The sequence below is a fragment of the Hemicordylus capensis genome, chromosome 1 (assembly GCF_027244095.1).
Source record: "Hemicordylus capensis ecotype Gifberg chromosome 1, rHemCap1.1.pri, whole genome shotgun sequence".
In the NCBI taxonomy this organism is placed as follows: domain Eukaryota; kingdom Metazoa; phylum Chordata; class Lepidosauria; order Squamata; family Cordylidae; genus Hemicordylus; species Hemicordylus capensis.
In genome coordinates, this window is record NC_069657.1 from 33,884,450 (window position 1) to 33,906,644 (window position 22,195).

Here is a 22,195-nt window from a genome sequence, read left to right on the forward strand (position 1 = left end):
AGAGCCATTTATTTAATTGGATGTGCAGTGTGATCCCAAGCATGTTTATGCAGATGTTAATCCCACTAAGTTCAATGGGTCTTACTCCCTACTGAGTGTCTTGAATGGGAATCTTAAAAGTATTTAATCTTGTATTGATTACTATTAAAGTAGGGTTGCCACCTGATTAAAAAATCACATGATTAAATTTTTTTTTAAAGAGCATGCTCCTTTGTTTTTATTGATTCTGCAGTAGGCCAGGTTGAGCTTGTTTTGGTTGCTGGGGTTATGGGGTGTGTGTGTGTCTCCTACTGTTTCTGTTGTGTGTTTGGCTGCAAACTGCCTTGGCAAGAAAGGCAGGGTAAAAATGCTTTTAAACTAATGGCACAGCCCTATTTTTGAGTTTGTGCATGACTTTGCTTTGTCCTGGCTGCTTCGTTTCTTGCAAGCAGTGTGTCAAATGCTTTGTTGACATAAACATAATTATCCCTGCTTTAATAAGACTAATCTAGAACGTCATTTGGAGTGTACACTTTAAATAGCATGCATGAAAATCAACATGAAAGTACATCAAATTGCTTCCATCTTCCTCCCCAGTCTGTGCTCTGTTTAACACAAATGGTAAAAATAGGGAAGTTTTGAAAACTCCATAGGGATTCTTTAAAAAGTGGGCATCTAGCCATTTGGTACAACTTTAGGCAACACAGCAACGGGGCAGCTTGTACTGTGGTTGCTTTAACACACTGCATGTAGGGCTACCTTTGAACTATTATTCAGAGACTTCCACTGGTCTGAATATGGTGGCCAGATTATTGACTAATATTGCCTGCTCAGAATATGTCTGTCTGTCTGTCTGTCTGTCTCTCTCTCTCTCTCTCTCTCTATATATATATATAAGTACTGGTTTCCAGTTCCTCTTTAAGATGCTGGTTGTGAATTGTCCACCGTGCAATTTTGGATTGCTGCTTTTAAACTTACAAAACAATATATGGTTTCAGACCAGAGTATCTGAGAGACCACCTTTTGCATAGGAATTTGCCTGTTAAAATCTCTATCTGAAGCGCTAAAGAAAAGAGGAGGGTATGGCACAGCGGGGAAGTAACTTGCCTAGAAAGCAAGAGGTTGCTGGTTCGAATCCCCGCTGGTAAACACCTATATTGGGCAGAAGCGATATAGGAAGATGCTGAAAGGCATAATCTCAAACTGCGCGGGAGATGGCAATGGTAAACCCCTCCTGTATTCTACCAAAGAAGAACCACAGGGCTTGGTCGCCAGGAGTTGACATCGACTCGACGGAACAACTTTGCCTTTAGTGACCACAGAAAAGGCAAAACTATATATTTTGTTGCTGTTCAACAAAAAAGTGCTTCAAGTAGCAAAAGAGAATAGACTGTACCCAGTGCCCAAAGCACTGACACTTTTTAAGGCCCACTAGCCCTTTTAAAACTAAAAAGCAGCCTCCAGGATCAATTAGGGTGTCAGAATTGTATTACTTGCCGCATTGGAAGTTCTGGCTCAAAGGCAACCTAGATGTCTTTTAAATGAATAAATATTCTCTTATAGGCAGTGGAGCAGAGCTAACTAGAGCCAGTGTGGTGTAGTGGTTAGAGTGCTGGACTAGGACCGGGGAGACCTGAGTTCAAATCCCCATTTAGCCATGATACTTGCTGGGTGACTCTGGGCCAGTCACGTCTCTCTCAGCCTAACCTACTTCACAGGGTTGTTGTGTGGAGAAACCCAAGTATGTAGTATACCGCTCTGGGCTCCTTGGAGGAAGAGCGGGATATAAATGTAAATAAATAAATATAAATAAATAAATATTAACACTGTCCCTGGGTTATCAGGTTGATTTGCAGTGCAAAGAGACAGGTGGTAAAGCAGAATAACTTAGTTCAGGCAGTTTGAAACATTTCAGGGACAAACATGAAGATTTTATTCTACTCTGTACCTGCAGGCTGTAGGTTAGCAGATCAGTAGATTACTGGGCTAAACTGGCTTCTCTTGTAGTCCCTCAGTGAAGGTGTGGCATTAGCAAAGAGGACGGGAAACAGCATGATTTTGTCTGCTGTTTAGGAGTTTCAGCATGGCACAGAGGTGTCCTTTCCAGCACAGTTCTGAATTCAGGGAAACCTGAGGATCCTCTGTGTCTATGAGGAATGATGGACAAGCTTCTCAGAGAGTCAGTTTCTCCATCACTGAGCTTTCCCTGTAGTGCAGGCATCCCCAAACTGCGGCCCTCTAGATGTTGCTGAACTACAACCCCCAGCATACCCAGCCACAATAAATTGTAGCTCGGGATGCTGGGAGTTGTAGTTCAGCAACATCTGGAGGGCCGCAGTTTGGGGAAGCCTGTTGCGTGTGACTTGGAGGGGAAGTGTTGGGTGTGACACTGGTGGTGATCTTTCAGTTCCATGTGAGGCAATAATGTGGCCTGACAGGCTCAGCACCCTGTGTGGGCTGAGTGTGTGCCTGGAAGATTCCACAAGATCCTGCATAATATGCAGATATTCTGTGACCAGTGTTTGCACTATTATCTGTTTAGCTGTATATATTTATAAATAAGTTGAAATGTTAAGCACTGTAAATGTTGTAGTATTTACTAAGCAAAGATGATAGAATTCAAGCTAAAGCCCCCCCTCCCTTTTTTAAATGGTCTAGACTAGAGTTTGGTTTTGCTGTCTGTCGTCTTTGACCTAATCTAGGATCTCATAGTATTTCTGTTGTTATCAGGGTGTGCACCATGCAGGAAGACTGAGGCAGAATGGAGGTCCCAGGTTAATAAGTCTCCATTGTAATCTGAGTTGCGGAAGATGTGCAACTGAGATTACAATGGAGATTTCTTTTTAATCACGGTTAAATCTCTTATCCAAGTTGTTGCATAGTTCTAGTCTCATGTCTGGGTCAGCACATCCTTGCTGATAAAAAGAAAAAAAACAACCATCCCAAACATTGCAACATGCCTGTACAGTTAACAAAGCAAATAGAAACTAAAAAAAAAAAAAATCTCATGCACACATCAGTTAGCAATTATGTTGTAAGTTTCGAAGAGGAGCATACCTAATATTGACATATATAATTAAACATCGTTTAAAAATATAATGGGTGAAATGTCAAGACTATCTTTTTTGAATGGCTAAAAGCATCCTAAACTACCTTGCAATGCTGGTTTGGATCAGTGGAGTCCAGTCTTTAGTTTGTCAGTTCTGATGTAATTACAAGGTATGGTGGCGTGATCACACGCAGAAGACTTTTAGACTGCTTTTTCACTTCAAATTAAACACTACAGAAAAACAGCCATATGCTGCTGCGCTATGTTTACTTTTGTCATAACTAAAACAGCCCAAAAGTAGAGAAAGCAGGACACTCAGTTCAATGCAAGCCAAAAAATTGGTGCAACAAAAAGTTCTTCATGGCCAAAACAAAAAACCTTGCAGCCCTATGGGAACTTCCCTGGGGATTGTTCAAACTGTCATCAAAACATAGGAAGCTGTCATATTCTGAGTCAGAGCATTGGTCTATCTAGCTCCGTATTGTCTACACAGACTGGCAGCGGCTTCTCCAAGGTGCAGGCAGGAATCTCTCTCAGTGGAAGAGGGGACAGATCCTAAAAACAGCTTGGACAAAAATGTAGAAAAAGAACATCCCTTAGAGGCCTCCCAGGAACCTAGGAGCAAAAATGGGTCTATTCTCATCCCAAACCACCCTGCCTTGCCTCCCGTCTCTGAACCCCAAACCCTCTACCCCTTACCAACCCTCCCCGGGGCCCATCTGCCTCAAAGTAGGTCTACACTTTCACGTGAAGTAAACGTGGAAGGGGTAGGAGGTAATACTGTTATCATGGAAGACATGGAGGTAAGGGTTGAATTAACCCAGTAAGCCCCTTTGAACAATACTTGACACGATCTGAGATCTAAGGAACAAATGCCTACTATTCTATTGCCTCGCTTCTACGCGAACAGCGACTCTTTGTTTGAATGGGTCCATGCCTTACACATAACACCCTCCTGTCATGGGTTGTCGGGCCAATTCCTATAATATACTTACATGGAATGTTAATGGATTAAGGTCACCAAATCGTAGGCAAGAGATCCTACACTTTTTAACAAAATGGAACTATCACATCTATGTTCTGCAAGAGACCCATTTCGAAAATGAGAGCCACTGCTTTTCGGCACAACAGCAATGGACAGCGGGCCCATCCTTCTGGTCCTATGATGGGAGCGGCAATGCAGGGGTAGCGATATTGTTTAAAGACAGACCTGATCTCAAAATTGAGAGGGTATTGGAAATTGATCAGGGCAGACTAATGTATGTAGATTTTACTGTCAGGGGTGACCCAAGCTCGGCAACCACTCTAAGGCTTGACCAAGCCTTTAGACTCTGCGCCATATATGTCCCGGTACAATCACACCTTAGGAAGGCTCTTTGGGCTAAACTAAAAGATATATGTGACACCAAGCGCCACCTCCTGATCGCGGGGGATTTTAATAACAGAGCCCAACTGAGCGACAGGAAAGCCTTTTCGGGAGGCCTCCCAGTCTCCCCCTCAAGTCCCTCTTTAACGAATGAGGAAAAAGCTCTCCAGCGTTTTCTGAGTGAGACTCTGGGTTTAGATGATAAGGCCTTGGGGGTATATAATGATTTGGATTTTCCCCCAATCTGTCACGAAGAGAACTTTAAATCACAGTATGGACATAAATTTAAAACCGGAGTCAAATTTACATAGTACCACCTGAGATCAGCTAGCCGGCTAGATAGACTCTGGGCTCCCCCTTCTTTTGAAGTCTACAGGTGTAAACTAGTACTTACCCCATGGTCAGACTATGCGGCTGTGGGATTTATTTGTAATCTCTCTGAGGTAATTCCACATGGTAAGCCCTTTTGGTGATTACACCCAAAAATGTTAAGTGATGAATATCTCAGAGGTGTCCTTTTATCAGAACTGAGGCAGAAGATGATCTTTTGGGAGCCTAGGAGACACCTAAAAAGAGGGTGGGCTGCCGTACTAGGGCAGTGACCAGCCAGACATATAAGATAGGGGTCAAAAATTATCAGAAAGCGATCACCCAACATCTGAGGATTGTTGATAAGATGAACAGGGGAGAAGCCTTCGACGTGGAATCATGCCGCCGCTGCAAAGAGACAATCAGGACATTTCAAAATGAGCTGTGGCACAGGCGTTTAGAAAATAAGTGGTATCGCTTCAATGGGTCTGTAGTTGAAAAAGGGGAGTGGGCAAAGGACAAGATGCATGCATCTAGTTTGAGATTCCAAGGCCTGCGATCGGATGGAAGTAGCCCACTAATGGCTGACCCCACGATATGTTAAAGATCATGGCCCAGTTTTATACAAACTTGTATGCATTGAAGGATATTTCTGTAAAGGACATTCAATCCTATCTAGATAGGTTCTGCAGTCTGAATGAATATGGTCTCGGCTATTCCCTCACTGAGGGGGGGAAAAGCTCTCTGACCCATCCTGTAACTATAGAAGAGGTCAGAGCAGTTATCTCAGTGGGAAAGAACACATCGGCCCCAGGGCCTGATGGTCTGACATGGCCTTTCTATAAGATTTACACAGACCAGCTACTACCAGTTTTAGTAAAATTATTTAATTTTGTCCTAGACAATGGGCGTTTAAATCGGTCCTTTGGGGACGGCCTCTTAATTTCCCCCCCCCAAGAAAGGTGACACCACTTTACCATAAAACTGGAGACCGATAACCCTCACAAATATCGATTACAGAATCTTTGCCAAAATCCTAAATAATAGATTGGCGAAAGTGGCCCCTAAATTGGTCCACAGCTTGCAGACAAGTGCTATCTCGGGAAGAAAGATGACAGACTCATTGTGTCTGCTGAGAGAACTTTTTTTACTCCATACAGAATGAAAGTTGGAAAGGTCACCTCCTCTTATTGGATCAAGTTAAGGCCTTTGACAAAGTGAACCACAATTATCTGTGGACATTGTTGAAAGCTAAAGGTATACCACCCTTATTCGTTACTTGGATACAGCTGCTCCATACGAATGCAAAGGTGACACCACAGATTAATGGATTGCGGGGCGACCCGATCATTTTGCATTCGGGTGTCCGCCAAGGATGCCCACTGAGCCCATTACTTTATGTTTTTGCCCTGGATCTGATCCTGATCAGGATTCAGAGAGAACCCCATCTGCAAGGACTCTCGGTCTCTATCCCTCTGCCCTGCGAGATCTTCCCGGGAAGGAGGAGGAGGGAGAGTGATGGGATAGCCGAACCACCTGTCCACTCAGAACCGCATACTGAGTTTAGGGTAAAATTTGTAGCTCATGCCGATGATGTTACATTACTGTTATCGGATGAAACAACTCTCGTGCCTACCCATCTCTGAATGTAAAAGCGAAGGGGCCCCAGTCCAAACTGAAGTGGGTAGATACAGTAAACATTTTGGGGATTGAATATGGGATTAAGGAAAAAGTCTTGGGGGGGGGAGAATTGGTCAGATTGGGAAGAAAAAGTAATGCTTAAAATCACCTTGTGGGAAAAAAGGAGCCGTGCCATGTACCAGAAAGCGGTTTACATCCAGACTTACCTGATACTCCCGGTGCATGACCTGGCGGTAGTCTATCCTCCCCCGCTCGATCTCCTTCAGAGAGTTGAAAGCCAGATCTTCCGTCTAGTATGGCACACAGCGTCCTTCCCTTTGGCCTGTGCAGTAGCATTTAAGGAGGTTGAGTGGGGACAGGAGGCCTAGCCCTACCTGCCCTGCAACCCTATTTTGTAACTGAATTCATGTCCTACAATTTTGGAAACTGGATTTTCGTGAATGTCCATAATATGTCCAACCTCCTGCAAAAAACCTGGGTCTCGCTTTTCGCTCTGCATTGGCGCAAGTCAGCATGAGGCATAGCATGGTGGGGGAAAGGATCTTTCAATGGTAATATCACACAAGTATTAAAAAGAGAATACCCGGACTACTTGAGAGATTTGTTATTCACACTTAAAAAATGGAAGGTTGAACCAGATCTGTTTAAAGGATCCTCCTCAGTTAAGCAGCTAAGGAAAACAATTTATGGAGCGATTCTAGAAGTGGGTTTCTTAAAACTGGATTTAGAACGTAAACGCTACAAACACCGCACTTCACAGTACTTGTTGCAACCCGATCACCCTATCGCTCTCTTTAAGGAGAAAAAAGTCCCTTTCCATTTATGGGAAACAATGTGGCGCTTATACCATCAAGAACTAATGCGGCTAAGCCATGGCTCCCAGAGGACCAGCAAGAGTGCCCTAAAATCACCTGCAAACAGAAAGCTAGTAAGCTAGGTAAAACATTCAGGGAAACCCACTCACATTTCTTAGAAGAGTGTGTGGTAGCCAAAAGAGTGTGGCAGGGAGTAAGTAAGCTGTTAGAGTGGCCTGATTTGGAAAAACAGACTTGAGAAGAACTAACCTCGGGTTTGAGCGATAGAACCTCCTTTCGAGGTCTCAGAAAGAAACCTTCAAGGAAACGGGACGGAATGGGTGCCCTCATACTAGGGAATTGGAACGTTCCCCTTCTCGTAATCAGGTTAGTAAACCTGTATGTCATTTATGCAGTGCTCCTGCATAGGAATAGGGAGGGAAGACGCGACCAAGAGGTTCACGCAGATGAGACAGTAAATCTCTTCTGGAAAAGTTTGTATGGTTATGTGCAAAAAGACAAGAGTATCTCTTCTAAACAGCAATGGGACAAATTGTGGAAATGGACGTCGGACGTAACCCCCCCGATTACCTGATGTGCCTTGAAATCCCCCACCCTTGAGTTACAGTACTACCTGCATATACTTCATAACCTTGTGGGTTTCCAAATCCTTGTGTGTAAATCTATGCAGATATATCATGTACAAACAACCACTTTGTATATAATTGTGCTTTGGCAACATACTGTATGCTTTGGTAGTTTGTTGGTTCAATAAAAAAATCTTGTCCTATCTTGGAGAAGCCAGGGAGGGAACTTGAAACCTTCTGCTCTTCCCAGAGTGGCCCCATCCCCTGAGGGGAATATCTTACAGTGCTCAAGTGTGGTCTCCCATTCAAATGCAACCATGGTGGACCCTGCAGTGCTTAGCTTAGGGGACAAGTCATGATTTGAAGGGAGGGAGTTCCTGAATAAAGGTGCCCTACCAAAACAGGCCTGTCCTGTGCCTTCCCCATTCAGGAGCACATGAGGGGAAGAGGGAACAGCTGAACAGGGGGCATGACCCTAATCTTCCAGCAGGTGGTTTGGAGGTTTGGAAAAGTTGTGTCTGAATTCATTCAAAGACTTCAGCATATGTTTGCACCATAACATGATATGAACACACACACCCCATTTCATGATACGCTTATCAGTGTTCCCTCTAACAGGGATTCCCAGATGTTGTTGACTACAACTCCCATAATCCTCAAGCAAAAGCCATTGCAGCTGGGGATTCTGGGAGTTGTAGTCAACAGCATCTAGGAATCCCTGTTAGAGGGAACACTGATGTTCATGCACTCAAAATAATGAACAGCAGCATTTCAAAATAAGTCTACATTAAACTTTTACTGACCTCTAACTAACTATCCCATGGGGTGGGGGCCAGTGGTCCCTCTAATTTTTTTCATCTCTTTGTGGAATGAGTTTTGTTCTGGGCACCGTTTCTGAGTTTTGTATCAAGGCACTGTGTGTGCACATGCATTCAGAGTGAGACCTTCCTAATTCAACCTGAGCAGGGTCTAAAATTAACTGAGCGGTCATTGAAAAACTTGTGAGCACACGCACGTCTTAGAGGGAACAGTGGTGGGGGCAGTTCCCACAGCCACTGACATGGGTTGCAGAACATAATAGCCCTGCTGGATCAGGCCCAAGACCCATCTGGATGACTCTGAGAAAACCACAGGCAAGAGGTGAGGGCATGCCCTCTCTCCCCTCTCTCCAGGGGCATGTTGCCTCTGAGGCCGGAAGTGGCCTATAGCCCTCAGACTAATAGATAGACCTGGCCTCCATGGATTTTGTCTGTCCCTATTAAAGCAATCCATGCTGGTGGCTATCACCACATCATGTGGCAGAGAATTCCACAAATTATGTGTTATGTGAAAAAGTACTTCCTTTTGTTGGTTCTAAATTTCCCAGCAATCAGTTTCATGGGATCACCCCTGGTTCTAGAGAGGAAGAAAAACTTCTGTCCTCAGTACTGGTCTTATTCACATATTCACAGTATCTGGTTCCTTTCCCAGTGAGTTTATGTGAACAGCATACTTAGGCTGAGTTGACCTTCCTTCCTGTTACTATTACCTCTGCCATGTTCAGTATGACTCATCAGAAAGGAATAATGATTGACTGTGTATTCAGACCAAACAATTTGGATAACACACGTTAACAGATCTAGCTTTGACTTGTGCAGCATTTTTATCTTCCAACCCACGCCACTTGTAAAAATATATTGGAATTGGAATCTTTATTTCTACATTGTGAACAATTGGCACATAATTAACTTGTAAGAAACCAGCACACGTACTATATTTACCTGAATCCGAAACTAGGTCCTGTCCCCCCCAAGTTCTTTAATGTTGGAAATCAGGGGTCTTCTTAAATTCAGAGCTCTCTTTCATGTAAACATAGATATAATCTATACCGTCTCTTTGAGAGTATAGATTATAGATATTGAACAAATATAGAAAGAGGGCTTTACTGTCTCTCAAGTGAGCAATATAATAAAATCTTGTTCAAGGCAGGATCTCTTCAGCATTCTGAACTTAATGGTAGGCATGTATTCAGAGAATGTGACGATCTCAGCATGTTCACTATTCATTCACTGGCTGACATCCTGCCGAGTGCAGTGCTTGTGCAACAAACAAAGTTGCACTATTACAAGAAAATAGCTTAGCCAGGCAGAGGCAGGGGATTTTTGAAACTGAGCTTTTGTGCCAAAGCTCCCTTTAAACCATTTGAGGTGTGTTCACCTTAAGTGGCACAGTGGAGAAATGCTTGACTAACAAGCAGAAGGTTGCTGGTTTGAATTTCCACTGGTACCATATCAGGTAGCAACAATATAGGAAGACGCTGAAGGGCATCATCTCATACTGCATGGGAGGAGGTCATGGTAAACCCCTCCTGTAGTCTACCAAAGCAAACCACAGGGCTCTGTGGGCGCCAGGAGCTGAAATTGACTTGACGACACACACACTTTGCAAGTTGTGTAGACATGCTTGTGCTAACACAACATGGGTATGGGATGCAAGCTCCAGACTTGACACACAGGGCTTGTGCAGCAGCTTTGTGGTAGCACAACATCCTTATGTAAGCACAGCATTGGCATGTTAGCCACTGAGGTCGTTCTCGTGACCAGCTCTGCCTAGGCTAGCGCAGCCCTACCTGGGTAGAGCTGGTTGTAAGAAGACCCAGGATCAAGCTTCTGGGTAGACCTGGTTTGAAACCCAGGCTAAAAGTGAGGGAGGGGTGTGCGCGCACCCGGTTGTGTGGGAGTCCAGGCTTCCAGCAGCCTGAGCATCTATAGAGCTGTGCAGTGCATTATGGGATTCCAGAGGACATCCTCCTCCGGATAGCAGCTCTGCCAATCGCTGCTGCACCTGCCATCTGGGCACATGATCAGCAGAGTCAGAAGGAGCAGCCGGTCCAAGATATCCTGCCAAGTTAAAAGCTAAAAGTAATTGGGAAATGTGGTTACTTTCAAACGACATGTTCTTCAGAATACTGGGGTTCCTCGGCTGCTAATAGAAGGCGGGTTTTCCTGAAAGGTAGCTTGCTCACCTTTACCAACTCCCCCCCCCGGTGCGTAGCTACAGGAGGCTACTGGATGCATTTTAGAGCACACTGCTTGGGATGATTACTTGGCCTTAACAGGCTAGCCAGCATCCAGTGTGAACCAAGTGGGCATCCTAGAACACCTCCCAGAATCCTTTTATGATAATCTGGGGTTTCTTGACGGAACAATTGAATTGAACAATTGAAATAATTTTTGAACAAATTGAACAATTTTGGAAGTAGCCCTTATTTGTTAACAGCATCACAAATGCTGATGGGGGCGGGGGAGAATGAGCAGTGGGGTTGGATATAGGCCATTTATTTAGAGCAGGCCTGCTCAACTTAGGACCCCCCAGCTGTTTTTGGACTACAACTCCCGTAATCCCCAGACACAGTGGCCAATAGCCAGGGATTATGGGAGTTGTAGGCCAACATCTGCAGGAAGGCCAAAGTTGAGCAGCCCTGATTTAGAGCTTGATGGTTGCAACCAAGACTAAATGTTTTGAGTCTAATCCTGGCACAGTTTCATTGCACCTAACTGCATTATCCTATGTTGTGAGCCACCCAGAGAACAGACTTTTTATGGTGTGGCTAACAAATAAAGATTTATTTATTTATTTATTTATTTATTTAATCATGGTGAAGTATGCAAACACTGCTATGTTTCCGGGCAAAATACAAGGTGCTGGTCATAACCTATAAAGCCCTAAACAGCTTGGGGCCTGGGTATTTAAGAGAATGTCTTCTTCGTCATGAACCCCACCGCCCATTGAAATCATCAGGAGAGGTCCATCTGCTTTTGCCACTGGTTCATCTGGCAGCTACTCAGGGATGGGCCTTCTCTGTTGCTGCCCCAAGGCTTTGGAATGCGCTCCCTAGTGAAATAAGAGACTCCCCATCTCTGACAATTTTTTAAAAGTCTTTAAAGACGCATTTGTTCACCCAGGCTTTTAACTGATATTGTTTTAATTTTTTTAATGTTGTTTTTAGAATACCGTTTTTACTTTTTTTTAAATTGCTGTGTTTTAAATTTCTTGTTTTTGTTTTAAATTAATATTTTACCTTTGTTTTTATCTGGTTGTAAACCTCCCAGAGGTGCAAGTTTTGGGCAGTATAAAAATATGTTAAATAAATAAATAAATAAATAAATTAAAATAAGTGATCCTCATTGCACTGCTTTTTAAATGCATCAACACTGTGTACACACAATTTCCACTAACACAAGTAGTTGAATGCTATGAAAAAACTGGTCATGGATGCTTCCCATATTATCTGCTCATTTCCTCCACCTTAAATGGGAACCCTGCAGATTTGTTTCCTCTGCTAGATTTTTCACAGGATGAGTTGACAAGTGTAGAACAGTGTTTTGTAACAGCATTATGACTCTTAAGACCTGCAGTGCTCTCTCTTCTTTTTTCTTCATTCTGAGGCAGACTGAGCCATCTCCTCTCAAGTGAGGAGGGAGCCTGAATGAAAGAAAACTAAAGCATAATAAATATAACAAAGGTTATGAAGCGGCATTGAATTTTAAGTGCTCCAAGAATGTTTCAGATACTTTTGTTTCAGATATTATTATCTTGTTTACACAGTCAGACAGGTGTTATTGACTGGTTTGTTTTATCCAGACATCGAGTCCTTCCCAAGGACCTGGGATGGCTGAATTTTATTGTCAATGTTGTTGCTGTTGCTATAGATATTGTTGCAGAATATAGGCTGTTCCCAGTAAAGCTGCTTCTTATTCTTATTCTTATTCTTATTTACATTTATATCCCGCTCTTCCTCCAAGGAGCCCAGAGTGGTGTACTACATACTTGAGTTTCTCTTTCACAACAACCCTGTGAAGTAGGTTAGGCTGAGAGAGAAGTGACTGGCCCAGTGTCACCCAGCTAGTTTTATGGCTGAATGGGGATTTGAACTCAGGTCTCCCCGGTCCTAGTCCAGCACTCTAACCACTACACCACGCTGGCTTGGTGCAATGTTATGCATATTTTACAAGTTATTGCTTAGAAATAAACTCTTTCCAATTTGGTAGCTCTTAATTCTGTGTAAACATTCCTAAAACTGTCAGGCCTGGCCCCAGTCTTAGTGACTAATACAGATTCAAAGATCTTCTGATCACATCTAGAATAGCTCAGGGCTCAGCAATTCCAGGCACCAGCTTGCCATGGTGCCTGGAAACTTAGGCATGACACCTGAGCCAGACGATGGACAGGGATGATCTGAAGAAGGGTTGAATGAGCAAGGTGGGGGTGGATTATGCCCTCATGCTGCTCACATCTGTCAATCGCCTGCCTGAACCAGATGGGTGTGATCAGGAGGAGAAATGAGCATGCAAGTTGGAGAGGCCTCTGCTGCCCCCCACGAAGTGGAGGGCATTACTGGGGGGTGAGGAGTCCACCCCGAGGACCGAGGACAATTTTTCAAGGCTTGGAATAGCTAGTATGCCACGCTGAAGTCCAGAGTAAGTGAAATACTAGTTGCATTAAAATGGCTTTATGAAAAAATTGCTTCTTTTAAAGGTGTAGAAGAAGATTATTATGCCTCTGTTGTTTACTGTCTGCTTTCATTTTACTTACGTCCCAGAGTTCCTGTAGTTGTTGAGTTAAAAGACAAGAATGGCTTTGAAGATCGCTGTACTGCTGAGCTGTATCCTGGGAATCAATACCCTTCCCCTAGAGGACCCAGAGGATGGAGGCAAGCACTGGGTTGTCATTGTAGCAGGTTCGAATAGCTGGGATAACTACCGACACCAGGTAAGAGTGCCGTATGCTGCCATCTGAGTAGTGTTTGTCCAGTGTTCTCTCTAATTTTTTTTCATCTGTGTGCGGAATGAGTTTTATTCTGGGCAGCAGTATCAAGGCAGTGTGTGTGCACATGCATTCAGAGTGGGACCTTCTTGACTGAACCTGAGCAAGATCTAAAACTGGCTGGGTGGACATCAAAAAACATGTGAGCATGCACACACCTTAGAGTGAACACCGGTGTTGACTTGACTTGTGGTCTGTTGGTTGTTGTGGTCAGAATGTCAGGCTAGGACCTAGGTTCAAGCATCTTCTCAGTTATAAAGCTTACTGCGTGACTGTAAGTCAGTCACTTATCTCTCAGCCTAGCCTACCTTGTAGGATTGAGAATAAAATGGGAGGAGGGAAATAACTTTCCTGAGCTCTTTGGAGGAAAATTGGGATAATAAAAATCTTATAAACTTAAAAGATCACTATTCCCTCTGCCTCTTGCCACACCAGATCAACATGAATGTATCTATATAATTAATTCTCTTAGACGGCATGCGTGTCCAGGATTTGGCGGTGGAACTCTCGCGACACTGCGAGAGTTCCAGCGAATTGAGGAGGAGAGGGGGAAGAAAGTGCTGGCGGTGGCCGGCCGGCCGGAGGAGAGAGGGGGAGAGAAAGGTGGCAGGCGGGCAAGAGAAAAGCGGCAACGGGTGGAGTCGAGGGAGAGAAAAGCGGCGGCAGCAGGGAGGGAGAAAAAGACGGCGGCGGGGCCCTTCTTGGCCGCCCAGTGAGGCTCTGTGTGGGGGGAGGAACGGGAGGGGAGGAAGGCTGGAGAGCGCGGGGCTGGAGGGAAGGAGAAGAGAGGAGAGACTGGGGCAGGAGGAAGAGGGAGGGGAAAACAGCCGGCCCCAAAGCGCCGCACAGATGCTCTGTGAGGGGTCAGCTAGTATAATTTGAATTCTGATAGCTGAATATTGGTGGATTCCACTGAAAAGCAATGTCTGTTGACGTTGCCTGCTCTGGGCAGATGGCGGTGACCAGGAACCTGCTCCTGCATTGCTTGCTAACTTCTAACTCCTCCTGGTTGCGTTGGTCCATCATCTGCCCGAGCCAGCCAGACGTGACCAGGAGGAGTAGTGAGCAAGCAAAGTGGGGAATCTCCCACCCTGCCCCCAGTGGATCAGAGGACTTTGCTGGGGAAAGCAATGATCTGTGCATGCACGCACACACCCATGGGGCAGAGGGTGTTGGTCATGGCAAATGGTGAGTCTGTCCCTGCCCCTCATGGAACAGAGGACGGTCTAGCTTTTAAATCTTTGGCCTGGCTCCTAGTGCTAAAGAGAACTGATCAAGGCTTGTCTATTGCAGTGAAATGAAAATTCTTTCCGCAAGTGCTTCATCACACATTCAGGTCAACGAATGATGCTGCATTCATCAAGTGGGCATATGTGTGTGAACCAGCCTTAACATAACTGGAACTAAATAATTGGGTATCTGACTTATAGTTGGGTTGTTCTGCTCATAATCCGTCAGCTAGGTGTTGGAACCCTCAGAATTTATCCAAGTGATCTGGGGAGGTTTTTTTTGCTGAGGTGGTGGAAGTTTGCTGATGACTTGGTGGTGGTTCTGTACTATAACAGCATACCATCACCAGCCTATTTGATTACTTTACTAAATGTTGAAATCTCCTACACTTCCATTCTCCCTTCTCTCACTGGAGAAGCAGACCACAAATACAGAATGCCATATGACAGCCCATACAGATTGTATGGGCTGTCTGTCATATAATCCCTGCTTATATCTGTAAAGCAAACTTCAAGGAGAGATGGATGTAGTTGGAAATAAAGAGGATGGACAGTACTGAGTGAAAGGAGGAAGTGCAGCTGCTTTAGGTAAGGACTATTAGACTGGAATCAGTCGTGTGAAAAGACGTTGCAACAGAAGTCTCAAAATAGCAACCTGCCTCTCTGTGATCTAGGGTCTTGAACAACTACTAACCCTGACTTGCTCCAGGTCTGAACTCTGAGAGGCATGTTCGTCAGAAAAATGATATCCTTTAAAACGACTTTCATTAGGCTGATCTCAAACTTCTCAGACACACTTTGCATTAGTGCTGTTTGCTTTTCTTGTTACAACTGAAAACTATGAACTCAACTGCCCCGTGCACTGGGATTTGTACCAGTTGCCATGATGCAGAAGCATGAAATCCTTCTCAGAAGAGTCGAGCTGAATTTTAACAGAACAGAATGGGGATCAGTATTAAGGAGACAAAGGAACTCAAACATACAGTTCTCTCATTGTTATAATGGCCTGCCTTGATATTAATTTGCATAGTGTGTGGGTGTATTTTTGCAGGTGGTGTGTGTGTGTGTGTGTGTGTGTGTGTGTGTGTTTTAAAGAATCATGCGGGGGGAAACCCTTAATTGTGTGGTAAGGTTTTGCTGCCTGTCCTATTTTGCTGTTTTTCACGGAACTGTTTAAAAAACAACATGCAAATTGTATTTTTTAAAACATTCTCAGACATTTTTTCTTCCATAAAGGTAAAGTGTACTGTTGAGTCGGTGTTGACTCCTGGTGACCACAGAGCCCTGTGGTTGTCTTTAGTAGAATACAGGAGGGGTTTACCATTGCTTCCTCCCACGCAGTCTGAGATGATGCCTTTCAGCATCTTCCTAAATCGCTGCTGCCCGATATAGGTGTTTTCCATGTTCTGGGAAACATACAACCTTTGGCTTTATAGTCAAGCCATTTCCCTGTACGACATCATTATGTATTTGGCTCTACAACATCTACATGCATGGTGCTTTCCAAAGTAGAATAAGCCCCCAAAAGATCCCCTGCCCCAAGAAGCTTACAGAGTAAACTTAGTCCATGGAAGGGAAGGAGAAGAAAAGGGAGAGGCCAGGATAACACTGTCCACAAATTCACCGGTCACATATTTCAGTAAACATATTGTTTAGTCATTGTGCCCCACTCACCATGGTATTGTTTGATAAACAGACTGCCTCAGCTATATATCTCTTTTAAAAATCTGTGCTGGTTTAAATGGGATATTAGTTCATAGTGTCATGGGGTGTTTTGTTTTGTTTTTTGCCGCCTTCATTACTTTCAAACCATTTCATCTTCTTTTTTAAGGCATCTCAAATCTTAACCAAAACATTCCACTATTTGTCCTTTTTTCTAAGCTGCTCAAGGAAGAGAAAGTCTTTTTCAGACCCTGGAAGGTGTCCAACAATGAGAGCTTGCTGAAGGTTGTACTCTTGGTACCATTTCAGGCCTTCATGACATGGAGCTCTGCTTTTTGTATAAAATGCTTAGCAATGATTCAGCATCTTCTGCACAAGCAGTATAGAAGCATCATTCACATAATCGGTGTTCTCCCCTTCATATCTTTCTCTCATTTGAAGCAGCTTCCGTGCATATAGTACAGTGACCTTTTGAGAGTATGTTTAGCTGTGCCTTGGGTTTCTTGGGGCTGATTTGAAACCAGCATTTATTTTATACATACTCTGACTTTCTCTTCCATCTTTTGATCCAAAGCAGTGAACAAGGGAGTGGTCCTCAAATATGCATTAGAAAAATGTCCCAACATTCAAGGGTTTTCTCCCCAATGGGGCATTGTTTAATTCGGTATACATATAGTTCCAGGTTGCTGCCCACAACTTGTTACTACACCCATGTCTGGAAATTCCCAGATGTGCTGCTCTGTGGCTGCCTGTGGTGCAGATCTGCAATCATTGGGATCTCTCAATAATCTGGAACATTTGTGTGGGTTCAAGACAGTCAGAACTGCCACTGACCTCAGCAAGTGAGGATGATGATGATAATAATAATAATAAGCTTTATTTGTTAGCTGCCCCATAGCCAATTGTTCTCTGGATGACTTAAAACACAACATTAAAACATCCAATTAAAACAAATAAAATGCATCAAATCGCAACACACACACACACACTCACAATGCAGTACACAACAATTTTAAAACTTGGGTTTTTTAATTTAAAAAATTCAATTTAAAAAGCCTGATTGAACAAAAAAGTATTTACCTGGTGTCTAAGAGAACAAAGTGATGGTGACAGGCGAACCTTACTGGGGAGGCTGTTCCATAAATGGGATGCAACCACTGAAAAGGCCCTCTCCTTCGTAGCCACCCACCTCACCTTGTTTGGCAGGGGCACTCAGAGCAGGGCCTCTGAAGAAGATCTTAATATCCGAGTTGGACATATAGGGCAAGGCATTCTTGTTGGACATATAGGGCAAGTTCATTCTTACTCAATGAGTGGGTAACCCAGTCCATTTAGGGCTTTAAAGGTTAAAACCAGCACTTTGAATTGGGCTTGGAAATGGATAAGCTACCATGTGTGAGGATACAAACTGCCATCAAGCCAGTTGGCAGTGGGAAGAACTGTGGCAGGAGCTACTCTGGCCTCCGAATTTTAGGCATGCCTTGTTCCGCTCCCAGATTGGTCTAGGGGTGGGGCCTGGTTCAGAGAAGGCTTGCTCTTGGGCACACCACTTGTTCATATCCCTGGAGAGTAACACCAGAGAGTTCTGGCCCTCTTAGGAAGACATGGCCCATAGGGTGAAGGAGTCTCTGGATTTGTTCTATGGTGGAAGATCAACATGCTTTAACAGAAAACAATGAAATTCAAATTCCTCTGTAAGCCTAATAGTTGGGAAGGCACGATATAAATTGGTTAACTTAACTGGGTTTCTAGTTTAGAGATATCTGTGAAATGAAGCGGGTCCATTGGACACTTACTGGCCAAAATCTGCTATAAATGGTACAGATTCTCCCCTGTGGCCTACAGAGTGTTGAAAAGCAACAGCTGAAAAGAATTTGTTGATGTCTTTCAGGCTGATGCATGCCACGCTTACCAGATTGTGCACCGGAATGGCATCCCAGATGAACAAATCATTGTTATGATGTATGATGACATTGCCTATAATGAGGAGTAAGTAAATTCGCTCATCAGAACAATGGAATCCGTACATTCTGTGTCCCTTTGTTATTGGTGATACTCTGTATGAACGTAGTGTTTCAGTAAGGAAATTTCTAAGGCATTTTACAGAACAGCAAATGGGTTTGCCACTGAAATAGCTGAGACTTCAAGGTATACCTCACACCCTCCTCGGATGTACACAGTCTTCTGCTTAGCCTCCTGCCTTTCACACAGAGGGAAGCCCCCATACATTGATCTGATCAGCTATAATTTTTCATTCCTAACTATTTGATATGCCTTGCATTGTAGAAGAAATCTACTAACACCCCAGGCAGTTTACTTTCTTGCTGGAACTAACACAATAAAAAACCAACAGCAGGCACACTATCTATTAAAATACTTACATCCCATGCTTCTGGTGCAAGTGTGATCCTCAGAGGGGTGAAGTTAACCACCAGCATGAAAATACCTCTAGTACAGCCACATGGCTACTGTTGACCACCGTACTGAAATCAAATTAAAGAACACCCTGATTAAATACATGTCTAAACAATATTGTTGTGCATGTTTGATCTAAGATCGTAAATAAACAACTAACTAACTATTGTTGTGGACTAATGCCTAAATGTACAGAAGAGGAGGTTAGATGGGGCTTATGGGGCCAGGAGTTCCAAAACCTGGGTGCCACCAATAGGAGGGCCATATCCTGCATCCCCATACTTCACTACAGAGGGGGCGAGACGTAGGAATATACATAGGAAGCTGGCATATACTGCGTAAGACCACTGGTCTATCTAGCTCAGTATTGTCTTCACAGACTGGCAGCAGCTTCTCCAAGGTTGCAGGCAGGAATCTCTCTCAGCCCTTTCTTGGAGATGCCAAGGAGGGAACTTGGAACCTGCTGATGCTCTTCCCATAGCAGCTCCATCCCCTGAAGGGAATATCTTACAGTGCTCACACTTCTAGTCTCCCATTCATTTATAACCATGGTGGACCCTGCTTAGCTAAGGGGACAAGTCATGCTTGCTACCACAAGACCAGCTCTCCTCCGGAACATGGCTTCTCTGACAATTGCAGTGTGTGGCTGGGCTTTTATGGGAGGAGACAATCCTTTCAGATCACCAGCTCCCAAACCACTGAAGGCTTTGAAAGTCAAAACCAGCACCTTGAACTTTACCCAGAAACAAATTGGAAGCCAGTAGCATTGATATAATATTGGAGTTATATGATCAAATAAACTGGTTCTCATCAGCATTTTGTTGTTGCATTTTGCACCAATGGAATTTCTGGACACCTTTCTAAGATGGCACCATGTAGAGCTCTACATGTAATCAGCCAAGCTTTACATGTAACCAGAGCTTGTGTTACTGTGAGAAAAATTATTATTCTTTTAGAAATTCACTGCTTTTAAATGAGAGTGCTGAAAGTGTTTTACATAGCAAAATGAATGAGAATGGGGTGTTTTTTGTCCCAAAAGGGCTTGTAGTCTAAAAAGCATATAAGGTATACACCAACAACAGCCACTGGAAGGATGCTGTGCTGAGGCTGAATAGGGCCAGGGGCTCATCTCTTGCTAAATGTAAGAGAGACATCCCAGTTCAAAAGGTGTGATAGTTTAAGGTCTTGTAGGCACTTCATATATTACAGTTTTAGTTGGACCCACACTGCAGCTGTACAGTATACCTGTATGACAAACCTCTGGACCCTGGCAGAATCTAGACTAAGGAATGACTGAGTCCCGTTGAAACTAATGGGACCTAAGTTACTCATGACAGATCTGTCTCACTTATTTTAATGGTGCTTAGTCTGGATCCGGCCCACCATATGGAATGGCCTGCAATGTCCTAATAGACAAGGCCCGAGGCTGTTCAGCTGCTGAAGTAGTAGTGGTTATGTGAAGCATATAGGCTGAAACTGAAAGTCAAAACTGGCACAAACAGCTTCCTGGGAGTGATTCAGGGCTCTGACATTTGTGGAGACTTGGCTCCAATTGTTTTTCTGCTGGAAGACTTCATTGTCTAACTCTGCAGGTACAAGTAACTTCATTTATCTGCTACAGGTCTTCCAGGAGATGACAGGGGAAAAAATATTTTTTCAGGTTTTCTGGTTTGGGTGTCAAGATGGGAAGTAAAATAATCAGGACCGGATTTTAGAAATTTGTGTCTCAATCAAAGCAGGAATGTTTGGTTAAGTGGCGGAAGAGAAGTGGTCTTCCCTAAAGAGGGCAGAGCTGCTTATGGGACAGCTGGCATACATTTACTCTTAAAATCCTTCCTGTCATGTTCATTGCTATATTACAATGATTGTGGTCATTTCTTTTTTCTTCTGTATTTAATGCATTTATTTATCATCTTAATGCATTTTCTTGACTTTATGCTACTTTGGGGGGCTTCTGCTGAGTGCCAATCTACAAACTTACAAAATCCATAGTATGAAACCTCTTGGAGATAGTGGTTGACATTCTGACAAATGCTCCACATGTGCACCTAAGGCTAGCGTGTGCATAGCACTGACCTTGCTCTTCTAATGTGGGAGCGCTTTTGCATAAAAGCACAACAATTTTCAGTGCTCTTCTGCTGTTCCAAAAGTGCTATTTGACCCATAGAAACACGTCACTGATGGCTGCATGGGGCTAGTGCTTTGTGCATGCTCGTATTAGGAACACACGTGCAGCATTAGTCAGCATATCAGCCAGTGTGTGTGTGATGCAAACTCTTAAATATGTGTAACATGCCTCAAGTTATGCAGGGAAGATGAGATAGGTGACCAGCTGCATGAAACAGACGGTGCTGCAGAAGTCTATACTTATTAACCTTTCAGAGCCAAACTTGAATCCATGTTGTCTGAAGTTCAGTCATCTGGTAATGGCTCAGTGGACATGCCATGATCCTTGCATATTGATGTAGGTGGTTAAGTTTGGGTTTTTTGTTTTTACTTTGTCAAATGTTTAACTAGAGCCTTTGGAGTTGGGCGGTAGATAAATTGAATGAAGGAATAAACAAAATAATAATAAATGGTTTATTTTTAATACTTCTGTCCATTTCCCCACATCTAGGAATCCAACCAAAGGCATCATTATCAATAGGCCCAATGGCACAGATGTGTACAAAGGAACCCTCAAGGACTACACAGGAGAGGTAGAAGTCAAATTTATTTGCTTGTTAGCTTTGAATCCTCCTCCGCACCCCTAAGAAACGTCATTTCAAATTTACTTTGAGAAGAGCTCTGAAGTGCTTTGCCTAATTGGTTTGCACTTTTGTTAAATGCAAGCCATATATGCCCCTGGTGGCACAGTGGTAAAACTGCCGCCCTGTAACCAGAAGGTTACAAGTTCGATCCTGACCAGGGGCTCAAGGTTGACTCAGCCTTCCATCCTTCCGAGGTCGGTAAAATGAGTACCCAGAATGTTGGGGGGCAATATGCTAAATCATTGTAAACCGCTTAGAGAGCTCCGGCTATAGAGCGGTATATAAATGTAAGTGCTATTGCTATTGCTATATATTCAAATAGAGTGGGATCAGTAATTTTTGTAGGTTTCCTTTATTTGCTTAAGGCCGGTTAGGATTACCATAGCACTTCAGAAACAGCCAGTGTCATTCAGAATGTCTGTCTATACTGCAGAGCTATTGTGTTTGGAATAAGGGCATTTGATGAAAAATCTAAGTCTAGAAGTAGGCCAAGGAGCCAGAGAGTGGCTTAGATGCATTCAAGATGCTGGTGCTTGCCCAGCCATATCACAACTGGTTTGTTAAGCACCCCATCATTTAACAGCGGGTTGCCAAATGCCATAAGAGATT

The 22,195-nt window shown here is 43.7% G+C and overlaps 1 protein-coding gene across 1 annotated transcript in view; it reads left to right on the plus strand.

Annotated features, from left to right (window-relative positions):
- The window catches only part of LOC128332615 (legumain-like), a 40,795-nt gene that overhangs the window by 3,399 nt on the left and 15,201 nt on the right, over nucleotides 1–22,195 (plus strand). Inside the window, exons 2-4 of the mRNA XM_053267115.1 lie at nucleotides 13,307–13,476; nucleotides 18,313–18,410; nucleotides 21,454–21,535. Coding sequence (XP_053123090.1) covers nucleotides 13,339–13,476; nucleotides 18,313–18,410; nucleotides 21,454–21,535 — 318 coding nt within the window. The 5' untranslated portion in view covers nucleotides 13,307–13,338. The remainder of the gene's footprint in view (nucleotides 1–13,306; nucleotides 13,477–18,312; nucleotides 18,411–21,453; nucleotides 21,536–22,195) is intronic.